General features: G+C 39.0%; 1 protein-coding gene across 1 annotated transcript in view; it reads right to left on the bottom strand.

Annotated features, from left to right (window-relative positions):
• The window catches only part of Birc6 (baculoviral IAP repeat containing 6), a gene marked incomplete at its 5' end in the record, with an annotated part of 151414 nt that extends 125937 nt beyond the window's left edge, over positions 1–25477 (bottom strand). Inside the window, 7 exon segments of the mRNA XM_028783179.1 lie at positions 2589–2647; positions 6016–6399; positions 9889–9971; positions 10782–10893; positions 14254–14447; positions 22506–22643; positions 25404–25477. Of these exon segments, the coding sequence (XP_028639012.1) occupies positions 2589–2647; positions 6016–6399; positions 9889–9971; positions 10782–10893; positions 14254–14447; positions 22506–22643; positions 25404–25477 (1044 nt within the window).
• Positions 25478–26886: the final 1409 nt, after the last annotated feature.

The following is a 26886-nucleotide window of genomic DNA, read 5'->3' as shown; positions in this document are numbered from 1 at the left end:
ACTCAGGGGACAGAAGCACAGAACTGTGTAAGTTCAAGGCTAATATAATCTATACAAGTTCCAAGCTAGCCAGAGCTACATAATGAGATCTTGTCTCAAAAGAAAACAATATCTGATAAATGTCTGCATATTAGAAACTGAAGTACATCCTAAGGCAGTGTAGAAAATCAAACAAGCACAGATGAAAAACATACTTGTAAAAGAAAAGTAAGAATATAGGCCAAATGCAAGTATTATTTTGGGAGGTGAGACAGGTTTTGCTATATAGCCCAGACTAGCTCAAACTTGTAGCAATCCTCCTGATTAGTACCATCACGACAGACTGGACTGCCAGCATGCCCCCCAAAATATAAGTACTATTAATCCCCAAAATACACACCAGAATTTTTGGCCAAAAGAAAAGAATAAAATTGTGGCAGACAATTAAGGTATGATAGTTAAAACCAAAGAATTTAAGAAGAGATAAGGGGACACTGAAAAACACTTACTACAAACATTCACAAAGAAAAAACTGAAGCTCACACAGTTAAATAACCTAACAAAACCAGAAGTCTTTCCTGTAAAAAAGTTCAAGGTTCCAGAAGTCTCCAGTACGCACCCTATTTCTCTATATACAATTAAGAAAAAGTAACAGCGTGCTACTTCTGTGTTTCTAAAAAGACAGCAAAGGAGGAAAAGGCTAAACTGTGTGCACTGTGTTTGTGTGTCTGCACACATCATGGAGCATGTGTGGAAGTACTTGTGAGAATCTGCTGGCTCTTTTCACCAACACAGGACTCAAGATAGAACTTAGGGCAACAGTGCTGGCATTAAGCACCAACAACCTGCTGAACCACCCTGACAATCTAGTCTAAACTTTCTACATGGAATCAGTTCTTTACTTTTCTAAAATTATATATCTCTGTATCACTCAGGGCATTTTTATGTCTTCTTGTTTTTCCAGAACTAAGAACTTCAAATCTAAGTACTAAAGCAAAATCAGAGTAGCCTTCTCCATAGCAGCATCAAAAATAATTCATGACAAATCAGAATTTTTTAAAAAATTGCTATTTTATAATAACTACTTAACTACTACACTATACAAACCCATGCTTCTTCTAAAGACATGAAGTACGTTTCATATCCTTGACATGTTCATGATATGACATTATCGTCACAATAACCATCACTTTATAAAAAATGGGCACTTCTCAGGTACTGTGCATAATTCTTTAATGCATGCTAAATATCATTATTTTACAGTTTAGAAAATATAAATAGACAATAAAAAGTAGACTGTGATTTATACTCTAATGTGATATGGCAGAGGCAGATGGCTCAACTAGCTACAAGCTTAAAATAAGGCTTGCTACACCATCTTGAGAATTTAAGTTCAGATTCCCAGCATCCATGTAAAAGCTAAATACTGCATCTATTAGCAGCTCCAGCACTGAGGGACATACAGACCGGTGGAACTGGGCAGCTATTTGACTTGACCAGCTAGCCAAGTCAAATAGACCAGCTCCCAAGTAAGAGACTGTTTCAATAGGCAGTGGCACATGCCTTTAATCCCAACACTTAAGAAGCAGAGGCAGGTGGATCTCTGTGAGTTCAAAGCCAGCTTTGTCTACAGAATGAGTCCAGGACAACAAGGGCTACTGGTTTTATACAGGTTCTTTATACTTAAAGAAGTTGAAACTCTTCAATCATAGGCAATGAGACATCAAGTCGATGCTGCCTTGTTTGCTCATGAAATACTAAGGTAAATAAAAACCTGCATAAAAATCCTGTCTCAAAAGGCGGGGAGTATTTCAAACTAAGGTGGAGAAATAACAGACATCCAACACATCAACCTCCAGCCTCCTCAAGCATGACCAAACACATATATGTACCTATAAAGAAAAAAAAGGTAATAAAATTTTGGATAAACTACCCTCCCTATGAATGATACTGAAAAATATGACACATGTAATTCAGATGTTGACACATGCCTATAACCAACATTGAAGATATTAAGACAAGAAGAATGTAGAGTTCACTATCAGGCTAAGGCACAGGGCAAGCTCCAGGCAAGCCTGGGCTACATGATAAACCATGCTGCTTTTATTGAAGATATTAAGACAAGAAGAATGTAGAGTTCACTATCAGGCTAAGGTGGAGGGCAAGCTCCAGGCAGGCCTGGGCTACATGATAAACCACGCTGCTCTTACCTTAGTATTTCATGAGAAAACAAGGCAACATCTACTTGATGCCACAATGCCTATGATTTTAGTTTCAACTTCTTTGAGTATAAAGAATTTTTATTTGTTACTCTTACTTAAAGAGTATAGCATACAAATAAAATAAGCACAATTTTCATTCCCTGGAATATGTAAAAGGGAATACTTTATTCCCTTTGAATGAAATGGTTGCCATTTAAATTTTGGTTATGAAACACAGTGTTTAATACTGAATTCAAGATCTCTGATAAATATAGAACACTGAATAGGGTATCAGTAAAGACTTCCAGTTCACCAAAAAATTATGAATTAATTGGTATTAAGATTTATTTTTGAACTGTATAAATATAAAAATATATAAATATATTATCTAATGTATTTTTTACATACCTGTCACAGAATCTGATCTGGAATGCTCTTCGCTGTCTGAATCCTCCAGTAAATCATCACTTAAAAGACAAAGTAAGAACAATTTAAACTCAAAAAAAAAAAAAAAATAGCAAACCTTACGTGCTAGGGATCTACATCTGCTACAGTGCAGGGGCCTACATGTGTAAGATCTTGGGTTTAATCCCCAGAATGGAAAAAAAAAGAACATACATCACATAAGAAAGCAAAGAAGGCACAACATAGCTGTGTTTGGCTTGTCTCTTGTGCTTTAAGAGAAGCAGGGCTGAGGATCAAACTATATGTTCTATTCAAGCACTGCTTACACTGAGCTAAGGGCTGAAGAGATGGCTCATTGGTTAAGAGCACTTGTTGCTCTTAAAAATAAGCCACGTTCAGTTCCCACCTCCCACATATATAATGGTTGAATTCTGAGGGCTCTGAATCCCATGGGCACCAGATATGCACATGGTACACAGACACACATGCAAACAAAATACTTACACACTTAAATAAATGTTAAAAACATTTTAAAAAACTAATCTGACCTATAATTCCACCCTTGAAAAGCAGTGTGCAAACCACTATTACACAGATAAAACAACGGTAGTATGCAAACTGATAAAAGAAATGTGATCTATATCAATCTGATATATAACTGATAAACAACTATAAATCATTAAATGAATGTCTACATGAAAGTTTGTGGGAAGGAAACCTCTAAAAATCTCTAACATTTATAGGTACAGGAAACTGACTAGAGACAATTTACAGCAGGCACAGGAGTAAAAGACAATGTCAGCTAGTAAAATCAAACTCGAACTTGTTGTAGTAAAATATTAACAGCTATTGTCCACGAATTCAAGACCTTTACTCGAAAACCAGAAACAGTTTTATGAACATATGTGTGTATGTAACGTATTATAAATGTATTTACACCAACATTCATTTTTATTGTGTTTTTGTGTTCATTCAGTGAGACATTGAAGACTAAGAGTCATGGTTCAGAAGCCAGGAGGAAGGACAAGACAACAAGCTGTCCTCTGGCCTTCACTCAGGTGGCCGAGCCACTGCCAGGTCTCCCCTTTTCACCCACCTTTATTCCTACCCTCGATGTAACAGTCAAGTTCTGCACCCTACTGACCAACATATCACCAGGACTTTTTAACTTGGATACTCTCATTACAAAATTAAAAGATAAGTTTTATAGAAAGAAAAGGCAATTCTCCTTTTCTATAATAATATACTGTACTGAAATCGACAGTGCTTAGATATGTACTAATGCTATCTTACATATGAATGATCATCTCTACTAAAGATTGCGGCCAGATTAGTAAGCATGCAGCTGTCTTTCCTGCTACTAGAAAGGCTGAGGCAAAAGAACCTTTGCTCAAACTTCCAGGACAGCTGGGGGGCCTTGTCTCAAAACCACTCCAAACCTCGGAAAAAAGGAAAAAAAAAAGAGCTTAATACAACATTCCAAGGCAATGGTCAAAACTGTTGAGAGGTTTAGCACGACAGTGCTGACAAGGGTTCCGTGCCGTGGGTTTTCTGTAAATGGTAGTAATAGGTAAATGCAGTCAGTTCTAGGACTCACACGATTACCTCTGTTATTGTTGTTCAGTACTGAGCTTCCTCGATGTTAGGCAATTGCTCTACCACTGAGCAGTATCACCAGAAACCAATCCCAACTCACTACTTAGGATCACCTGCTACTTAGGTTCGAGAATTCAAATCCTAATCAGAAGTTAAAAAAACACCTAAATTCTAAGAAAAATACTGTACTTGGGAGCTAGAATAAGCAAATCTAACACAAGAACACATTAGGTTTCAACTACAGAAGAGCTTTAGTATTAACCAAGTACCACTCAGCCATACTGAGATAAAAGATAAAATACAGTTTTTTTAAAGAAATAATTCCAGGGTCTTGACATTACAGATCTGATTAGTCTACAAAACATAACAATCTATTCCTAAAACATTTTATGATAAAAATTATAATGCACATAAATTGATCCAACACATGTTTAAAAACGAACTGGACAGAATGATTACAGGTTGTTGGGGACTGGTTCCAATGTTTTGAATTAATCATTTTTGACCAATTAATAAAGAGCCAAGGGCCAATAGCAAGGCAGGTAGACTGAGGCGGGTCCTTTAGATCTGCTCGGGCTAGGGACAGGGAGAGAGAAAAGGGAGATCTTCATGTCCAGGGGTGAGGGAGTGAAATAGATCAGATTTAGAGCTGCAGAAAAAAATTCATCCAGAAAGTAGGTGGAAAGGGAAATTGCCCTATCAGAGGGACTGCCTAGAAGGTAATAGGGCAGCAAAAACAAAACACAGATCAGAAAGTGTTGAGGCAGGAGTACTAGAAGGATGTGTATGCTAGCCTGTCAGAGGATTAGAACTGCCCAGCCTTTGAGGTAGTCAAGGCATACTAAAATTAGCTGGCGTGTGTCCAAGTATCTTTCATTCACGAATCCAGAGAGCCCCTGGGCAGGTGCAGCGAACACCAGGAGCCAAAGCGGTTTACTCCAACAGTTTCTCTGTGTTCCCTTTTATTCTCATTCCTGCCTTTGCCAACTTTTCTGCAAGAAACATGTTTACTCCTGTACTATTCAGCTTTTAGATGACAGAAAATCTTTTAAAAAGTAACAATCATACAAGATAAATATAGGCAAGTTACAAAGTTTACTTAATACTACCTTTATTTTTCTTGTTCTATTCTTGTTATGTCTTTGCTTAGATACTGAAAACAGAACTAAGGACCTCACAAATGCTACGCATGCATTCTAACAGTGAGCTACAACGTCTAGAAGTTAGTTTTTAATCTGGCAATAGCTTTCTAAAGACTGAAATTTACTTTTTCAAGACGTACATAGTTTGACATTTATTGCACAGAAATAGATTTACAGAGTAGCTTCAGAACTACATAATAAATAATCTGACAAATGTGTTTTAGCCTGTCCAGTCTGACTGTGACTGCTAGTGTCTGGTACCTGTTTGGCATCGTGTTCTTCATTATCATATATTTATCCTTAGACACGTGTCAGCATCTCTACCAACTCCTGTTTGTCTTAGATACATAACAAAGGAAAATATAACATGAAGAAAAGCATATTTAACACAGTGGCATTTCCTTCTGTGTTTTCTTTTTTTTTTTTTTTTTTGAGAAAAAATCCTTACTTTATGTTCCAGACTGCCATAAAACTCATAAAAATCCTACTGTTCCAACTATCAGATCCAACTAGTCTGTGGTAATCTGTATGAAAACTTCTGAATATATAAGCTTGAGGCTTCCAGCTAAACATCTATGTTTTACTCTCTAACTTAATCCATTTTTTTGCTATCTCATTAAGTTAAGAAAGTAAAATTTAGAAAAAGAAAACATGTACCACTACAAATACTACTTTAAAAAAAAACCACATACCTGTCTCCTTCCAGTTTTGGTATGTCTGAGCAACTAGAAGAGTCTTCCAGCCATGCCAAAGTGGGTCTCCTTGAATCAACTCCTGAACCTGGGTCTCCTGATAGGATCAGCTGTTGCACAATTGCTGGGTCGTAGGCATTAATTTCAAACTTCAAGTGCACCTTCATGAGTTTGGAGACATCCCATATGCAAATCTTCCCATGTTTGGTCGCAGCAGCTAGAAACTGCGGACAGCTCCCAGACCCAAAGCAAGATATTCTGTCAGCTCCATCTGCAGAAGGAAGCTGCGCAGGACTCGTCGCCAGTGTGACTGACAAGGGCACATTCTGGGTGTGTTCACCCTTCACAAAGGGGCAGTTGGGAGAGTGTCTCTCATGTTCCGACCTTTACAGGGTGAAAACGGGAAGTTTACTGAACAGCAAAGCAGGAACTAGAAGACTGCCTGCTTTATACATAAATTTAAAGCCTTACGTTTTTGTATAGGGAATGGGGAGGGTAGCAGTGGCAGGGGTAAGCACTGGAACGGAATCCAGGGCTTTGAGCATGTTGAACAAGTACTTCCCTACTCAGCTGTATTTCCACCCCTCAACTAAACTTAGCTTTACATGATACTACTCAAGCTCATTCAACCATAGCAGCTGTCCTCACTTTAACTGAATACAGTGTGGAATCAGTACTACAATGCAAATCATGATAAAACTGCCCAACTTCCTAACTCTTTTATAGATTTCCTTTTGGTTTTCTGTTGTTTCCTTGTCTATTTTCCTATTTATAATTTCAAAGCAATACTTGAGGACAGGATCCTGCTACCAAAGAAAGAATCTTTGTTTCCTTACTCATGGCAAAGAAAAAGAAAATTTTACTCACAAAATATGCTGCTCTTCAGAACAGTCATATTTCCTTTCACCCAGCACCTGCAGTTTACTATGATGACATCCTGGGCAGTGTACTGCGCAGGCATCCTTCAGAAACTCTTCTGCACTACACCACCAAGCACAGATTTAAGATGCATTCCTCCCATCTAATGTTCTGGCATATCTTTCCCCTTTCTACCCTCTCTTAACTGGGTTTTAACGTTTTAATTAGATATTTGAAGCCACATGTGACTGTGTAAAATAAAACTAAAAGCCAAGTTCAGTTATAGCTAATCCCAATAATCTCGTATCACCTTTGAAATAAGATTCTTAGGATCAAAGCCGGGCAGTGGTGGCGCACGCCTTTAATGCCAGCACTTGGGAGGCAGAGGCAGGTGGATTTCTGAGTTTGAGGCCAGCCTGGTCTACAGAGTGAGTTCCAGGACAGCCAGGGCTGCAGAGAGAAACCCTGTCTCAAACCCCCTCCTCCCCCCAAAAAAAAAGTTCTTAGGATCTTAACTAGTATAGTTCTAAAATATTTTTCCTAGTTTATGAGGGGAAAAAAACAATTTTTTATTACTTTTTATTATTATTTTTATTACTTCAAAGAATTTTAAATCATCAGTAGCACTGAGCCACTCTGTAACAGCTTTTGTAAAACAAGAACATACAGAATGTTACTGACAGTGATCACTAAAGAATTAAAAACTGGGGGCTGAAGAGATGGTTCAGCGGTTAAGAGCACTGACTGCTCTTACAAAGGTCCTAAGTTAAATGTCCAGCACCCATATGGTGACTCACGACCATCTGAAATGGGATACGATGCCCTCTTTCTGAAGACAGCTACAGTGCATTCATATACATAAAATAAATGAATAAACTTTAAAGTATATATAAAGTTCTTCTAATTCTCCACTGCTCATCTATGATGAATTTGTCACACTATATTGGCTATAGCACTTGTTTTTAAAAAGAAAAACACGGTATCAGTACATAGCTTTGAATGGCATCAAATGCACAAGAGATACACCTGCCTCCCAGAAGCCACTGTACTCTTGGTGGGCATTTAAATCCTTCCAGTTTTTCACTGAGATGGCCAATTCTTATCACAAAGCCAAGCACACAATTAGCTCCTTAGAGTAGAGCGGTAAATACAGAACTGACAGAGGGTAGAGAATACCCATTTTGTTTGCTTGCTTGCTTGCTTGTTTTCTGAGACATGGTTTCTCTGTGTAACAATCCCTAGCTGTACTGGACTCACTTTGTTGAACCAGGATGACCTTGAACTCACAGAGATCCACCTGCCTCTCCCTCCAAAGTGCTGGGATAAAAGGTATAGGTCACCATACCCAGGAAGAATATCCATTTTTATTTCTTGAAGAAGTCAACCTCCCTACTAACTCTTTCAATTCTCACAAGCAAAAAAGCAAGACCTCCCTTTCCCCTTTAAACTGCCCCTTTTCCCTCTTAATTAAATGATTTGGAAAGCATCCATGCTCAGTAACCCAGTCTCTCTCCTATGCACATAGAACAGTATGCTCAGAACATCAGACTCTCTTTAAATTTTGTAATCCCATATTCTGGTACACGCCTAAACCCTCAGCATGTCAAGAAAAGATGGGTACTTACCCAACACACAAGAAAGTTAAGAATACAGGTACCATCGAAGCCGTTCATTGTGATTTATACCCACAATTCCAGCACTAAGGAAGCTGAGGCAAGATAGCTGATATAAGTTTCAAGCCAGCCTGGGTTACACAGTGAGTGCAGACGTGCAACCTAGGCTCATTTTAAGCCCTGACTCCTTCTTTAAAAAAGAAAAAGAAACAGGGTGGTGGCACATTCCTCTGAACCCAGAATACAGTGGGAGGAGTATCAAGAATTTGATGCCAGGAAGGGCATGATGGCACACAACTTTAATCTCAGTACTAGAGAGGCAGAGAAGCAGAGAGAGGCAGGTGGATCTTTTTAAATTTTAAGCCAGCTTGGTCTACACAGTGAGTTCAAGGTCAGCCAAAGCTACACAGTGAGATCCTAAATAATTTTTTTTTTAAAAAAAAAAGGAAAAACAAAAGCTGAGGAGGATTTGAAACTAACTTCAGCTGCATAGTGAGTTCCAGACAAGCCCAGGCTACATGAGGCCCTGTAGCAAATACATACAGGTTTGTGCACCGGGGTCAGAAATATAGCTAATAGTAGCTGACAGTGCTAGCTGCTCTCACAGAGGATCTGAGTTTGTTCCCGAATTCACAGCAGGCAGCTCAAACCACCTCCAGGGATCCTATGCTCTTTTCTGGCCTCTGAAGGTATCCTCGTATACATGTATGTATACATACACAAACATACACATAAACTAAAAACTAAAATAAAAATTGTGAATAGATACTACATTCTATAATATTGTGCAATTTTTCAAGTGTAGATTAAGTGATTTTTTTTGTTTGCTCACTGCATTCATTTCAACTAATAAACATGAAACGTCCATTCAACTTTAGCACAAACTACGTGACATATCTGAAAACTAAGAGCTGCTTCTACCACTCACAGGACATGGCAAACTTTTTTTCTTCTAAAATAAGGCCTCATAGTAGTAGATCTTGGGTATTATTACATATCTAATGTTAATCATGTAATAAGATGTTGTACATTATAATTGAAAGGCTGAAAATGCCCTGTAAAAGGTTACTTAAAATTAAAACGGTATACTCTAAATACTTCCATGCATGAATTCTGTTAGCTTATCTTCAATGGACAAGAAGTATACTGCTAAAGAAGTAGGGCTATCGGTGTAACACAGCCTCTGGTCTGATGAGAGCCTAGCTCTCTCTATCTTTTAGCATTTTCCCTATGTAAATTTTGGAAGTCCTGTAACAGAATATAGAAAAAGCTATCTTATTCTCTTAAGACAGCAACAATAACACATAACAAAAAGGAGAGTTACATCAAAATCAAAAAAGCAAAATTTAGAAGTACTGTGATATTAACTTAGCCTATTATGCCTAGAAAACTCAGGACTCACCAAGGTTCATCCGTAGGTTCCCAACAAACGAGGCATACACTACAAGTAAAACACATGGCTCTGTCGTCTCCAGATGAAGCAGGCTGCAAAGTTATGTTAAAATCAAGGAGAAAGTTGGGAGGAAAGAGGGAGAAAAATAAAAGGAGAAAAGAAAGGAAGGGGGATAGAAATGGAAGTAGGCAGTTACCAAGAGGAGAAAAGAAAAGAGCAAAAGAAAATTCAATCATTAAAATGCCTTTTCGAGAAAATCTCTTTTCAAAAATTTCCCAATTCCAAGAACAATTTTTCAAAGGGGAGGGGGATGTATAGTATTACTCCATTCATACGTAAGTAAGTGTTCAATAAATTTTCAGGCAAACCAGAACAATGTAGTGAAACCCTGAATAGAAAATAAATATATGAACAAACAAATAAACAAACACATAAATAAATAGATGCAGTGTCTCACTACATGTTTCTGGCTGAGCTGCAACTATGTACCACCCCCAAACCCAAGTGCTAGTGCTTCAGGTACACAACTTCTTATTGCCTTGTTACTGCATTAACTCAAGAATCAACTACCAGATTATACAAGATTATATATGTGAAAATAACACATATCCAAAGAAATTCCCCAAAAGTGACATTTAAAGATACATCAATTTGACAGCAAAAAGAGCAAATGTCTTAATCTGAAATATTAAGTATTAAATAACCCAATAATTATATGTTCCTTACATTCACAATGTAGGACATAGGACTAGCCTCATAATGAAGTATGTAGCAAATCAAACTTACAAGCATGCATACGAACAGGTACATAGCTAGGTTGCATCGCAAAAAAAGAAAAAAAAATACACACACACACATATGAATGTATGTGTATACATATACATATATATATATGTTTTTACCTGATGATAAAATCCAGCTTGAGCCATGGGATCCGGCTGTGCCCACCTATAGCCAACATGAGGCCATGAAGTGAAAGTCTCCCTTCTGTTAGCTTCACTATACATCAATGCCCTAAAAGTAAACAAACAGTATAGGAGGGAAGACCCAAACTGAGATATCTATTAAAAAATGGGAATGATTATGTTCAAATTTTTATTTTCAACTAAAAATGATTGTTTTAGTAAGTTCCTCAACTGCAAAGAAAGAGAAACTCTGATTAGTGACTACAGAAACCAAATTAATTCCACAGGTCAGTTCAACTAACTAATAATCAGAGAGCAGGAAATGAAGAGACTGGCAGAGAGCCCTGCACCTTTTCCTTAGGCCACAAGCCAGCTAAGTGGGTGTCTACTGTCTAAACATTGTTTTTTTAACTAGGACTCAGAGGGGGTTTTTTGTTCTTTCTCTAAGAAAATCTTCCTCCAGGGGAGCTGTAGCTCTAGCAAACTTTAGTTTACAGCGTTTCAACTGTGCAGCCCTGACTGTCCTGGAACTCACTATGTAGAATAGGCTGCCTTAAAACGCAGAGCCTCCATGTCCCTGCTGGGATTAAAGGTGTGCACCACTAAGGCTAGAAACTCTAGTAAATTTTGAAAACTGTAATGCAACCTATAACCACAGCACTCAGAACCCTGAGGCAAAAATATCATGAGCTGGAAGACAGCCTAACAAAATTATCTGGAAAATAAAACAATGAGATCTTCACACGCTCATAGTAAAATGCTTTATTTCAAAGCCATGTCTAACTATAACTCAGGGCATCAGTGAATTTTCTAAGGACAATAACAAACTAAAGTCCAAAAGACTTCAGATAAGAACATACCATGAGCAAAGCTTGCTCCTACAACTGTAGACACAGTAAATGAAAGGAGAACAACAGAGAAAGATCACAAAAAAAGACCAAAAAAATACATTTCTACGTAGCTCTCCAAAATTAATTCATTCAATAATATTATAATGTTTCAACAATACTGCTCTAGGTGACTCATAATTGCACTCTGACTTTTTTTTTTTTTCCAAGACAGGGTTTCTCTGTGTAGCCCTGGCTGTCCTGGAACTCACTCTGTAGACCAGGCTAGCCTCAAACTCTTGAGCTCAGAAATCCGCCTGCCTCTGCCTCCCAAGTGCTGGGATTACAGGCGTGCACCACCACCACCCGGCGCACTCTGACTTTTAAGAGCATGTGCTGGGAGAGGGAGGGGCACATCAATATTAGAACTTGAAGCAGTTGCTTGGCATGCATGAAGGCCTTGGATCCAGCAATGCACTGGAGACACAGGACCCTGGGCTCAGCTCTCAGGGAAGTAGACCTGGTAGCAATTCTGTTAGCCCAGGACACAGACCCTTGAAGTATAATAAATAGATGTTTCCTTTTTTTGAAAAATATGAATTTGCTAGAAGGGAGGTTGAGACAATGTCTCATGTAGCCCAGGCTAGCCTCAACTCACTATGCCCACCCAAGTTTTTGAGATTTGTTTATTAACGAAATAACTTGGAAACTACATCAAATTAGTATTTGAGGATATTTTAGCATACACAGAAAGAACACATAACTGGATTTAGAATCACCTAGATGACATATCCCTCAAGCATGTCTGCTAGAGTACTTCCAGAGAAATATGATGGGGGGAGGGGGTTTGTCTGCCCTTAATTTGGGAGCCTCTAGCCTACACCTGTGGTTCAAGTGTGAATGAAAAGGAAAAACTAAGTTGAATACAAGCTTTCACTGTTCTCTGGTTCCTGACTGTACATACAATATGACCAATTTGTTCTAGCTCCTGCCAAAGATTTGCCCCCTACGATGAGCTGTAGCCTCAAATTATAAGCTAAAATAAGCCCTTCCTTCCTCAAGTTGCTTCTTGTCTCAAGTAAGTAAACAAAACAAAAATCCTGTCTCATTCTCTAAAATATAGCACTTATCACAGTGTGCAGCAGCATCTTCAGAGATGGCACTGTAACTGCAAACTAGCTCTGCAGGGTCCTTAAGCTCTCAAGGTCTGCGCTGCTCTCAGACAACACCTGCTCTAATCACACACTTGTTTCTCCCTTCCAAACAGGTTCCAAGAATATTTTCATGATAGCTGTAACTCTTACCATGTGATATTCAGATTTCATGTGGTATACTCTGTTAATTGACCAAAAGGCACAGATAACACCATGTAAATCTTCATCCCTTGCTAATGCAATCAATAGATATTGTGTCTATGGGCTGGAGAGATGGCTCAGCGGCTAAGAGCACTGACTGCTATTCCAGAGGTCCTGAGTTCAATTCCCAGCTACCACATGGTAGCTCACAACCATCTGTAACGGGATCTGATGCCCTCTTCTGGTATGTCTGAAGACAGCTACAGTGTACTCATAAATAAATTTCAAAAAAAAAGAAAAGAAATTGTGTCTATAATAAAATTACTTAACACAAATAAAGCAAATGCATAATGCAAAGAATAAACTGCTACATACTTTGAATATAAAAGCCATACTTGCCAGGCGGTGGTGGTGCACGCCTTTAATCCCAGCAATTGGGAGGCAGAGGCAGGCGGATTTCTGAGTTCGAGGGCAGCCTGGTCTACAGAGTGAGTTCCAGGACAGCCAGGGCTATACAGAGAAACCCTGTCTCAAAAAACCAAAAAAATAAATAAGTAAATAAAATAAAGCACTATATTATTAAAAAAAAGTCATACTTAAGTTAAAAATGAATTCACTGCTAGCTTTACCATACACTATAATAAAAGTACTTCAGGAAAATGGAAAGTGACTCATCCGATGAAAATGTCATACAAGAGACATTATAAGCTTTAGATTTACACAAAACAGGTACTCAATAAATCTGAAAAAAAACTGATGGTGCTGTTCATAGTATAGTTTAAATCTAGGGCAAACAGCATAAAAATTTTAAGAAAACTACTCCAATGAACTAAGGGGAAGGAGCAGTTTTCTTGCTTTGAGAACTTCATAGGTGAATACAATGTATTCTAATCATACATATGCCCTTCAGTGAACTTTTTTTCCCAATGTTTATCTTGAGCATTTCACAAATATTTACAGTGTTTTTATTTGACCATATGCCACCATTCTGAGGTGATAACAGTACACACTTTACTTACCCTCACATTTCTATACAGTACTTGTCAGAATTCATCTCAAAGATCAGTGAATTTCATCAATGGAAAAGTACTACACACCCAACCAATAAAAGGCTTAAAATTTCCTCAAATATTCACTCAGCACTGGAAACATCAAAATACAACCTTGGAATCCCCTTATAATTCTTTTAGAAGATAAAAGATATATCCAATGACAGCCATCAGTTCACAACATTACATATAAGTAAAAATCTACTTCTCAAAACATTCTATCAGATTTGCAGTAGTTTTTACTTAATCCTAAAACTAGAAATTCAATCTCAGCATACCCCAGGAACAAGGACCCTACCTGTCTACAGAACGGCCTGGCCCAACTCCAAGTTCTGGACGTGCACTGGGTAAGAGGTAAGACAACCTGTCCAGCACTGAGGACGCCACAGGTAAGGCAGCAACATTTTGATTTATTTTCTTAAGTTCATTTACAATGGCACTGGCAATAGACTTCAGTACATGATGAGGAAGATGAAATGTAACTGTGGCCCACTGAAAGAAAACAGGAATATAATATGCAAAGGGCTACTTCTCCAGTTTTAATCAAAATCTTACCTTTACCAGATCAATTAAAGAACCATGTATCCCTAATGTCAGTTATACTATCGGTCTGTTGTTTACAGCAAAAATTTGCCATAAAGTAAAAAATTGAGTATTTTGTTAAAAAATGTCAAGGTACAGAAGAGCAAGCAAGGTCTCCATCAGTGGATGAATAGATACTGTATGGCATTGTGGGTGAATGCACAGGTGCATACAGAAAGATATTATATTGCAAAGCCTTTTAAAAGGTAGCAACTCCATCATTCGTGACAACATGGATAAAGGTGAAGGACATTATACAACTTAATTACAATAGGCGGGGAACAGAAAATGATGTCATGAACAGGTGAAAGTTATACCATGTAACTCATAGCACCAAAGAGTAAAGTGGCACTCACTAGAGCTGATGTGAGAGTATGGTCAAAGGGTACAGAGTAGCAGAAAGCACAGATGTGATGATCTAGCTGGTGAGACCAATCTGCCAACCTATCATTTCTGTAACGCTATTTACAGCTGCTGCTGCTGCTGTTGTTACTGTTTGATTTTGTTGTTGTTCTTTTTTGAGACAGAGTCCCTACATAGTCTCATCCTAGAATTCACTATATAGACCAGGCTGGCCAAGAACTCACAAATCCACCTGTCTGCCTCCCAAGTGCTAGGATTAAAGGTATGTGCCACCACACCCAGAAAGTTGAATTTTTACTTAAAGTTTAAGAAAAACTGTTTATATGAGCTCAATGGCTATGTACCTGCGCAGCACAAACAAGGCCCTAAGTTCAATTCCCAGAGCCACAAAAAAGAAAAACTAAAACCCTAACTACTCTGGGAAAAAAAACAAAAAAACAAAAAACTTAGGACGAGATAACAGAGAATAGCAGTTAAGTAAGATAGGCCACATCTGTTATCCCAACACTTATAAACCTGAGGCAGAAGAACTGTCCTGAGTTTTATGAGTTATATGATTTCCAGACTAACCTATGCTACAGAATTTGACTGTCTCTCAAACCCTCTTCCCCAGAAAAGAAAACACAGTATGATATAGTCCACCAACCTAATAACTACGTCATCCTACATGAACCATGTTAAACACAAGGTGGACAGGCACTCAATCCTCCATTAGTAAGAATTTGGACAATTACCATTATTGCTCTAAGCAATGATTTAATCCATCTTAGCACATTTATGTCTGTGTTATCTTCATTGTAATGAAAAATAAAAATTATAAGCATGAGCTTTGTATTCACAAACATTAAGTCCCAGCCCAACTCCATCATCAACAACATCCAATAAATGTTAATATTATTGCGGCTGGAGATATGGCTAAAATTCATGCACCCACCTCAGGTGGTTCAATGACCTGTAGCCCTAATCCAACATCTCCAGTCTTTGAGAGCACTGGAACTCACATGAATATGCACACACATATTTACAATTTTTACAATTTCAAAAAATAGTAAAGAGTGTGTGATGGGGCCCACACTTACTGCCATCACTCAGAAGGCAGAGGCAGTGTGAACTCTTGGGCAGCATGGCCTACATAGTGAGTTCCAGAACACACAGAGCTACACATCAAGAGACCCTGTCTCAAAAAACAAAATATAACAAAAACCCCAAACCACTATTTAATATTGTATATAAATATTTATATATTAATACATAATATTACTTAATATTATGAACAAGTGGAAAACAAAGGAGGGCAGGGGAGGAGGTAGACTATAAAGGTTCCAACTGTATTTTTCCCAGAGAAGTAAATCTATACACTAATTTCATCTTCATGCTCGGTCCCCAGGTCACAGATTAAAACTGGCCCCATTCACTCCCGTACACACTAGCACACTAGTATACTACTACTAAGCCATAGAACCATAAAGTTTTAATGGTAAAAATTATTATTTGAATTGAAAAAAAAAAAAAAAAAAAAAAAACAATGAAGACGGGGTTATAGCTTAATACCTGAGTGCTTGCCCAGTACGCACAAAGCCATAGGTTCAATTCCTAGCACCACACAATGCGGGAAATGACTCAAAAGTAAAGTTACTAGCACTGAACACTGCAGTTTGGAGCACCAGAAGCCCATATAAGTGCTCGGTGGAGCTGACTCCAAGTTCAGTCTGGGACAGTAGAGTCAGGAAATCCCCAAAGCAAACCGGCTCATACGACCAACCATATGTATGAGTTCTGGGTCTGACTGAAACCCTGCCTCAATTTATAAAATATGATGGAGAATAACTCCTGATAGCAACGTGAGGTCTCCACATGCACACATGCGCACATACACACATGCATGCACACACACATGTACAAACATGCCTACGCACATACATGCACATCACACATAAAAAATGAAAAAAGGAAAAAACAGAATGGAAATCTCTTACCTAGTTTCTAAACTTAACTTGTTAATAGATGAGAAGCCTACTCATTGAAAGGGTCTTCAGCACCAAAAAAAAAAAAAAAAAAAAAAGTAAAACAGAAACAAAAAAACAAGTGTGACTCCCACTTGGAAATCATAACCGTAAATCATAACTTGGAGTTTGTTCCCCAGAAGGACATGAGCATTTCATTTCACTACAAGTGCTAGCCATGGGTTGCTGGAGTGAGGCACTCTCTCAAGGACTGTAAGAAAGTAGCCAATGGGGCTGGAGAGATGGCTCAGCGGTTAAGAGCACAAGACTGCTCTTCCAGAGGTCCTGAGTTCAATTCCCAACAACCACATAGTAGCTCACAACCATCTGTAATGTGATCCATCGCCCTCTGTTGGTGTGTCTGAAGACAGCAACAGTGTACTCATATAAAATAAATAAGTCCTTAAAAAAAGAAAGAAAGTAGCCAATGAACTAAACATCCATGTGGGCTCTGATGTGAGGACTCGTGATATCAATGGCTCCCTGATACAAAGGATCACCTGATACACCTTTCACCTTCGACTTCCTTGTTTATTTCCTTCCTTCCTGTCTTCCTTCCTTCCTTCCTTCCTTCCTTCCTTCCTTCCTTCCTTCCTTCCTTCCTTCTTAAGACAGGGTTTCACTGTGTAGCCCTGGCTGTCCTGGAACTCACTTTATAGACCAGGCTAGCCTTGAACTCAGAGATCTTCCTGCCTCTGCCTCCTGAGTACTGAAATTAAAGGTACCACCACCAACCTGCTTCCTTATTTACTTGTTGTGTGTTTTATTTCTTTTTTTGTTTTCACAATTTGTTTGCAATGTGGGCCATGGGTGCATAGAGGCCAGAGGAAAAGACTCGGGTGTCAGTCAGTTCTCTCGAACCATGTGGTCTCAGAGATCACACACAGGTCATCAAACTTAGTGGAAACTGCCTTAACAGCTGCACTCTTTTTTATTTTTGTTAAGTTTTCAAATCCCCATGGTTTCAAGTGCCCTTTCCTTTCCTGAAAGGTGTGGGTCCAACAATCCATACCATAGTAATTTGAGAAGTTCCTAAAGACATAAATGAAGAGACATAGCACAAGCAAGTGAGAAACTACCCACATTAACGGTGTTCCTGTCCAAGGACCATTAAGACAGCAAAGGCCAGGAAGGTCCTGGATCATTCTATTCCTACAAGAAAACTTAACAAAAGCAGTACTTAGTCCTGAGGAAATTTCTGAGATTAACACACTGGGTAAGACACTTGCAAAGTAACAGAGGTAGTAATTAAATTCTCAGCTCCACTTAGTCCACCTGTGTTGGCCTTTATACAATGTCGGTAATCTCCAAGAATGGCTGGGGATTACAAAAGGCATGGTTGTGTTTAATCCCAGCACTTGTGAGGTAGAGACAAAAGGATCTCTCTGAGTTTGAGGCCAGCCTAAACTACACAGTGAGTTATAATGAGGCTACCATTGGCTATTTTTCAGGGTAGACAGCCAGCTAGCCAGGTTGACTATAATAGATAAATCCAGACAGATTGAGCAGCAATTTGTTTCCCTGTAGCAAATGTGTATTGTATGTGTACATGTACATATTTGGGTCATACTGTTTCTTCCAAAACATCACATATACTATAGTATGGAGAACAACAGAACATCTGTATACCACGTTAGTATTCTAGACTTCACCTCTGACAAAGGATTTTTAAAAGCAAAAAAAGTTCCAGCAATGGACTCTTACTCACGAACTTTACTTAACATGGATCCAGAAAGAACCTTTTTCTGACAAAAGGTAATCTACAATAGATGATCATTAATAGTTAACACTAACTATAGTGACCCCTGAAAGTTAACAAGTCCATATCACAGGACTCTAATCATAGACTCATAACACAAACTAGATGCATGGGTGCACACACTCCAGCATGTGCACTATTTAGTAGAGCTGGTCACAGGCCTTTTCTTCTTCTCTACACTCTAAGCTATACAACTGGGTTTGCAACAGAAGAAAAATCCATGAAGAACACAATCGTTCTACCAAATTGGCTGAGATGGATGCCCAGCAATTTTAAGCTCCTTCTGCGACTAAATAAACAGGCAAACAACAAACTGCATGACCAAAACTAACAAGAAACCTGGATCAGTGCTGACTGACGAGACAAAGCATCTTCATGGAACTTTAGTCTCTAGCTACTTAGAGCACGTCCTGTGTTGCTGCTGCTTTGCTTTGTTTAATTTTTGTTTTTAATGAAGTTGAGTTTTACTAAGAAAAGGCTTTAGGGCTGGGGAGATGGTTCGGTCAGTAAAGTGACCACCAAAGAAGTGGAGAATCTGAGTTCAAATAAAAGCCTTACACAGAACTACACGTCTGTAACCCAACAACGGGGTGAAGGGTGCCGGGGAATCCCAGGCACTCATGGGCTGGTCACCCTAACCTCATGAGTGAGCTCCAGATTCAGTGAGAGGAATACACTAAATGTTGACCTCTGGCCTCTGCACACACATAGACCAACCCACACACCCACACACTATACAAAATTCAAACACTACCACATAAAAACAGATGGAAAAAAAAGAGCTTTAGCTTGATGAGGTGGTACACTATTATCACGCCAGCACTCAGAAGACTGAGTCCAATATATTCTTGCCCTAGCTTAAAGACAGTGACCTATGTACCTAGAAAAATCTGCTAAAAAAAAAAAAAAAGAAAAAGAAAACATTTGATGACCAGTGCAATGGTTTGGGGAACAAAGCTCTTGTCACTAAGACCTGAATTTACTCCCTAAAACCAATATAATGAAAGAACTTACTTCTCCATACTGTTCTATGAACCCATATGTACACTATAAGACCAGACACACACACACACACACACATACAAACTATATGTGTGTGTATGTGTGTATAATTTCAGTATTTGATAGTATTATTTTAATATTAACAGAAACAGAATGAAAATTTTGGTTTCTAAATCTAACCTGTTCATAAATGAAAAGCTTACTTATCAAAAGGATTTGTAGAACCATAGGGGAAAAAGAACAACAAAAAGAAAAAGGGAAAGAAAAGAAAGTTTATTTAAGCTGTTTAAGAGCACCACAATTGCAGGGCAGTGGTGGCGCACCCCTTTAATCCCAGCACTTGGGAGGCAGAGGCAGGCAGATTTCTGAGTTTGAGGCCAGCCTGGTCTACAGAGTGAGCTCCAGGACAGCCAGCCAGGACTATACAGAGAAACCCTGTCTCAAAAAAAACGGGGGAAAAAAAAAAGAGCCCCACAATAACAACCCACTTACTGTAGTCTAACACCACACTTTCCGATTAAAGACGTTAGAGCCATGGGGGTGGGCAGGAGGCATATGTGTAAGGAGCTCTCACAGAGTACAAGAGCACTCACTGCACTACATCAGTGTGCTCAGAAAGTGAGGACTCATGCCAGTCCAACAGCCCTAACCTCTTTCTCTGTTCCTGCTTCCTGTAGGTACCAGCTTTGTGTCCTTTTTGCTGTGCAGCTCTCTAATACTTCTTAAATCAATTTCTTATAATACATTTCTACTCCTGAAATTCACAGTATAACTTATGATTTCTTATAATGGTTCATTGCTGGAGTTACAAACTAATAAAACCATAGTAGAAGTTCAAAACAAAATTCAAATATTAGGGCAGGCACAGTAGTGTACACATGTAATGCCAGCATCAGGGAACTGCGGTTGGAAGGTCACCAGTGTGACACTAGGCTTTGTATTATAAGAAAATAAATGCAACTATTTATAAGATTTCACATGTCTCTCTAAAGATGAGCATGAAAACATACCAAAGAGATAGCCTAAGTAAAAATGAGAGAGACCATTATTTAAGTAAGCTTACAACTGTGCTTGAAAGAAAAGTGTGAAAGGAAATTTTACTTTTAGGAAAACAGCTTTTAATTTCAACCTCATATCTGTTGTTATCTATTATACTTACAACTTAGGAGAAAACCTGGGAATAATATAAATTAATTATATCCAAGGATTTTACTTAAAAAAATTTCTCTTCCTCTAACTTACCAAAAATTAATTTCAAAGAAAACACAAAACAAGGTGTTCTGACACAGGCCTGTAGTCCAAATACTCAGGAGAGGTAAACCAGGGTCAGTAATCTCAAGACAGCCAGGGATGGACAGTAAGGTCTTTCCTCAAAAGCACAAGACGGAGAGGGTAAAGAGAGAAGGAAGGGAAAGGAATGGAGGAGGAGGGAGAGGAAAGGAAAGGGGGAAGGAAAGGGGAAAAGGAAGAGAAAAAGACATTCAAAATGGGACTACTGCAATGGCTCAGCAGTTAAGGTACTTGCCAATAAGTCTGATGATCAGGGTTCAATCCTCAGAACTCACATGATAAAAGAATGGACTCGCAGTCTGTGCTTAATACAGGCATTGTGGCATGCAGTCTCTTGGTCTCTCTGCCTCTCCCCCACATCTCGCCATACACATTAGTAAGAAGATTAATTTTTTTGGAAAAAAACAAATGACCCCATTTCCATAGATGTGTTCCTATTCTCATCTAAGCTTGCTTACTTAACTTACTTAACAAAGGCTCATTCACCAACCAATACAACCAATTCAACCAATACAATGCACTAAGCATGATTCACCGAGGCCTAGATACATAATGCAAAAACACTCACAAAAATTAAAAGTAGGGTGGTGGTGGTAGAGCACCTGTAATCCCAGCACTGAAGGGAGGCTGAAGCAGGCAGATCTCTTGAGTTTGAGGTCAGCCCGGTCTATAGAGTAAGCAGAATGGATTCCAGGACAGCCAGGGTTACAGAGAGAAACTCTTGTCTCAAGAAACCAAAAGAGAAGGAAGGGAGAAAGGGAGGGGGGGAGGAAGGGGAGGAAGGAGGGAGGTGGGAAAGGGAGGAGAAGAAAAGAAAAGAAGAGAAAAGAGTAAACTTTAAAGGGCTGGAAAGATTCCTCAATGGTTTAGAACACTGGCTTGTCCTCCAATAGACCTGGTTTCAAAACCTGACACCCATATGACAGCTCCCATGTATAACTCCAATTCTTGGGGATCCGAAACTCTCTTCTGGCCTCCTTGAGTACCAAGCACACAAATGTTGCACAAATATACATGCAGGAAATACACACACACACACACACACACACACACACACTCACACACACAACCTCAAGGGGGGAAAACCCTATAAACTGAATTTGGGGCACAAGCACTTCCAAAGGACCTCTGTTAATTCCCAGTGTCCACATGATGGCTAACTGTCATCTGTAACTATCTGTAACTCCGATTGTAGAAAAGCTAATGCCCTCTTTTGGTCCATGGGTCCTGTATGCATATAGTACACAGGTAAGTATGAAGGCAAAACACTTATACATATTTAATATCTTTTTTCAAAAAAGTAACACTCAACAACATAGTTTTTAGGTAGCCATAAATATAACTCAATGGTGGAGCACTAGCTTACTATCTGAGACTGCGGGCTCAATCTCAGCACCACAGAACACTGGAGTTTCAACCGTATCATACAATATGCTATCTCTCATGAAGAAGAGTAAAGGCTAGTTAGAACATCTCTAGAGGAACAGGACAGGAAGAGCAACAGAGGAGGAACAAGGTCCATCACAGACCCAAATACACTTGAATTCTTACCTTAGCAACTTTATGGTTTGCTGCAGTTTCATGAGATGTATTTTTTAAACCATCTTTGAGCTGTGTGATGAACAAATCATAACCCTCTGTATTAGAAACATCTATCTTTTCTACACATGCTGATAAGAGCTGCTGTGCCTAAATTAAAAAAAAAAACATAAAATTAAAAACAATAAAACAGACTTTTATTCAACTTCTTTGTGATAGTTTAACTATACAAAGCTTAACCTTACAATTAATTTTGTATAAACCTAGGTAACCATTTAAATGAATTAAACCAATGCATTCAATGTAGTAGCCAGAGGGCAATATATCAATACAGTAATTACCATAAATTAAACAAAGAAAAATAAACAAGCTAAAACTATGATCAAAAGTGAAATATGTCAACTTTTAAACCCAAATACAAGATTATTCGTAGCCGGGCGGTGGTGGCATATGCCTTTAAATCCCGGCACTTGGGAGGCAGAGGAAGGGGGATTTCTGAGTTCGAGGCCAGCCTGGTCTACAGAGTGAGTTCCAGGACAGCCAGGGCTACACAGAGAAACCCTGTCTCGAAAAAAAAAAAAAAAAAGATTATTCATACACAAAGCCATTCAACAAGCAGTATGGCAAGTCTCAGTAATGCTGGCCACAGATTTAACCAAAACTCAACAGAAACCCATGGCTGATACAAAAAAAAAAAAAAAAAAAAGCCCAGCATGCATGCATTTACAAGTCTTCAAATCAAGTCTAGGATCCCATTCTTGACTTCCAAAACTAATACGATACAGTAAATGCCATCTAGAGAGAAGGAATGTTTACAATGACTATTACCTAGAAAATATCTGCAGACAAAGGAGATGGCTCAGCAGATCAAGGTAGCTGCCACCAAACCTGACCTATATCCCTGAGACTCAAATGGTAAGAGCAGAGGACAGATGCCAGCAAGTTTTCCTCTGATTTCCATATGAATGCCATGGACACAAACACAAATAAATGAAGGTAATTTTAAAGCATTTTTCTTAAAATACTTGCTGGGTATAGTGGTGGTAAACACCTTTAATCCCAGTTCTTGGGAGGCAGAGCCAGGTAAATCTCTGAGTTTGAGACCAGCCTGATCAACAAAGACAGCCAGAGCCACACAGAAAAACTCTGTCTCCAAAACCCAAAAAGAGAAAGAAAAAGGAAGGATGGAAAAAAGGAAAGGACGTTAGGTAGAGGAACTATAAAATCTAAATGTATATGTCTTCTTTTGTTTTGATTTTTCTCAGTAATGGGGATCAAACCTAAAGCTTCCCACATATTCCACAATCTAAACCTAGGGTTTCACTTATAACCCTATATGAAATAAATATGTGAATATGAATAAAAGTATGAATATACTTTATTAAGCACTAAGAAAAAGTATATAGGAAAGGGGTAGTAGAAACAAGCCCTCAACGCTCTGAAGCAAAGGAGGGAAAAAAAAAAAGGAAACGAGCCCCCACCCTTCGCCAAGTTATTTGCAATTGGTATGTGATGAGCAAGAGAAAATCAATGGAGTGTCACTGGCTTATCAGACACACTCCAAGGCAAGTTTCATGCCCATGAACAGCTCCAACACAAAATGGATTATATGGGTGGTTTTGTATACTTTTTGTTTTGTTATTTTCTGTCATTATTTTAGATCAAGAAAATTAAGTTGGGTGGGAAAGGAGGTGGGGAAAATGTGGGAGCAGCTGAGGGAGGGGAATTTAAAAAGTGTTTAAAAGCTGGGAGGCAGTGATACAGGCTTTAAATCCCAGGGCTCGGGAGGAGAGACAAGGGGATCTCTGAGTTCAAGGCCAACCTGGTCTACAGAGTGAATTCCAGGACAGCCAGGACTACAAAGAGAAACTCTGTCTTCAAAAACAAAAAGAAACAAGAAAGTTTTTAATAAGTAAAACAAAAATAAAGTCAGATGTGTTGGTTCAAACTGTAATCCCAACACTCAAGAGGCAGAGGCAGAAAGATCTCTATGAGTCTGCGGACAGCCAGAGCTCAAAACAAAAACTAAGTAGAGCCAAGGATGATGGCACATGCCTATCTTCCAACCTTTGAGAGATGGATCAAGAGCTCAAAATCATTCTTGACTACAGAGTAAACTGGAAGCCAGCCTGGGCTATATGAGACACTGTCTCAAATTTTTCTGATCTCTTTCTCAGTCTTGGTGTGTCCTGCAACTAAACGTTGTACCCAACGTGAGAAGGGACTGAAGGGAATGACAAAGAGCAGGAGAGCAGGAGAGAGGGGAAGGGGTGTTGGGAAAAGACAGAGACAGGCAGGAGGAGCACAGGTAAAAGAGAACGGAAGAGAAAACCCAGAGGCGTGGAAAGAAAGAGATGTGCTCCACCGGTCTCCTACAACTTAGAAACGGTGAGACTTGGAGCAACTGTCTACAAATCACCAGCTAACCTAAGAGTTGAGGCTGGCAGAGTGGGCTCCACATCTAGCCCTGGGCTATTACTACACATAAGCCATAGTGTTTATTAATTCACTGTATTTTGGAATCTTTGTTACACCTGCTTATCCTGTGGCCAGAGAACAGTCACACCTAAAACACCACTTCAACAAGTGCCAGTTAAATTATGCAGAGAAAGAGAAGTATTTAAAGGTGTGGCTCATGACTCAATCCTTTGTTTTCATGTGAGTAACTATACAATGTCCTTAAAGCACAACTTATGAACCTTATGCTCTAGAACAACTTATGCCCTAAGGACAACTTAATTCACTTAATACTCAAAGGTCAGAGGTTACCTCTGGCAAGGCACAGATCGAATTAGTTTCTTACCTCTGTGACGGAAGTTCAAGCTGAACCACATCATCCTGCTTTGAAACTGGAGTTTGTAGCGCAGTGTCCAGCAACAAGATCCCATTAAGGTCCTTCCTACAACCTACGGCATAATCATCCACAAATATAACTTTATCCACAGCAGAAATATACTGACATTTCACCTGTCCACCCGGTTTAGCTGTTAAAAGAACAAAATTCAAGAATTAAGATTTTAAAACCAACAATCCTGTCTGAGACACTGAACTGGAAAGAAGTTTATTAAAACCATGATTAGAGCAGACTGAAGTATGTACTATAGCCAGTCTCAACAGACACTGATGTTAACTCGGCAGCTATACTGCTGCTCTAAGAGACTGTCATAGAGCTGAGCGTGGAGACACCCATCTGCAATCCCAGCAAACAGGAGACCAAGGCAGAAGCCAAAGTTCAAGGCAACCTGTTCTACAAAACTAAGACACCATGGGTGTGAGGGGTGGGGGGGCAATCTACATGAGACAAAAAGATGTGGTAAAACGCCTTAAAAGCGATAGTTGAATAAAGGAACTGCAGGAAAGTTATTTCTACCATACTATTCTTAGACAATACTCTTTTCCTGAGAGAACACGGATGGAGACAGTGATCTGCATACACAGACTCAACCAGGTTTCCCAGAATCATTTGTTACATATTATCCTTACTCCCCAAACAATGGATTTGATCCCTTGTCAAAACTCATAAACCATTATGTTTAAGGCTATATCTCTAGACTCTATCCCATCATGCTCTACACCTATCTATGTCTACATCAGTACCACACTGTTTGCATCTGCAGTTGAGGACCCACCCCAGCACTTGTGCATACTAGTCAAGCCTTGTGTTACTGAGCCATATCCCTTTCCTCAGTGCCACACTATTTTAATTACTGTAGCTTTGCAGTTTAGTTTTTGTGATCAGGAATTGTAAATCCATCAATCTCCTTCCCCCAAGTTCTGACTGAGTTACATCCCTACCTAGCTTTTGTCTTTTTCAAGATTGCTCTGAATATTCAAAGCAGTTCCTTTAAGATCCCCTATGAATTTTAAGTAAGCTTTTTTTTAATTTCTGAAAAAAAGTTATTGGGATTTTGACAATTGAAAAGAATATACAGATCCCTCTGAGTGATGCTAAAATCTGGATATTAAATGTCCTCCAAAGATCTATAGAGTATAGACCTCGCTTCCAATGAAGGGCCACTAGAAGCTGAAGGTATTTTATGATCATGGAATTACAGTCCCCTTTAGGACCTTGAAGGAGACTATAGAACTTCCTTTTCTCTTTCCTTCCCAGCCAGGAAAACAGTTCTGCCCCACCCTGTATTCTTTTCCATCATGCCTAAACACTACAACCTCTAAAAATAGCTTAGCGGTGGTGACATAAACCTTTAACCCCAACTTGGAGCAGCCAGATCTCTGAGTTTGAAGTCAGCCTGGTATACACAGTGAGTTTCAGGACAGCCAGGGCAACAAAGATAAATCCTATCTAGAAAAACCTAAAACAAACAAACAAACAAACAACCTCTAAAAGTTACTAAATCTTTTTACTTATTAAGTTGACTGTCCCAACTATTTG

The sequence above is a fragment of the Grammomys surdaster genome, unplaced genomic scaffold, assembly GCF_004785775.1.
Source record: "Grammomys surdaster isolate TR1022 unplaced genomic scaffold, NIH_TR_1.0 1030, whole genome shotgun sequence".
Taxonomy (NCBI): domain Eukaryota; kingdom Metazoa; phylum Chordata; class Mammalia; order Rodentia; family Muridae; genus Grammomys; species Grammomys surdaster.
This window is presented reverse-complemented; position numbering and strand designations above follow the sequence as displayed.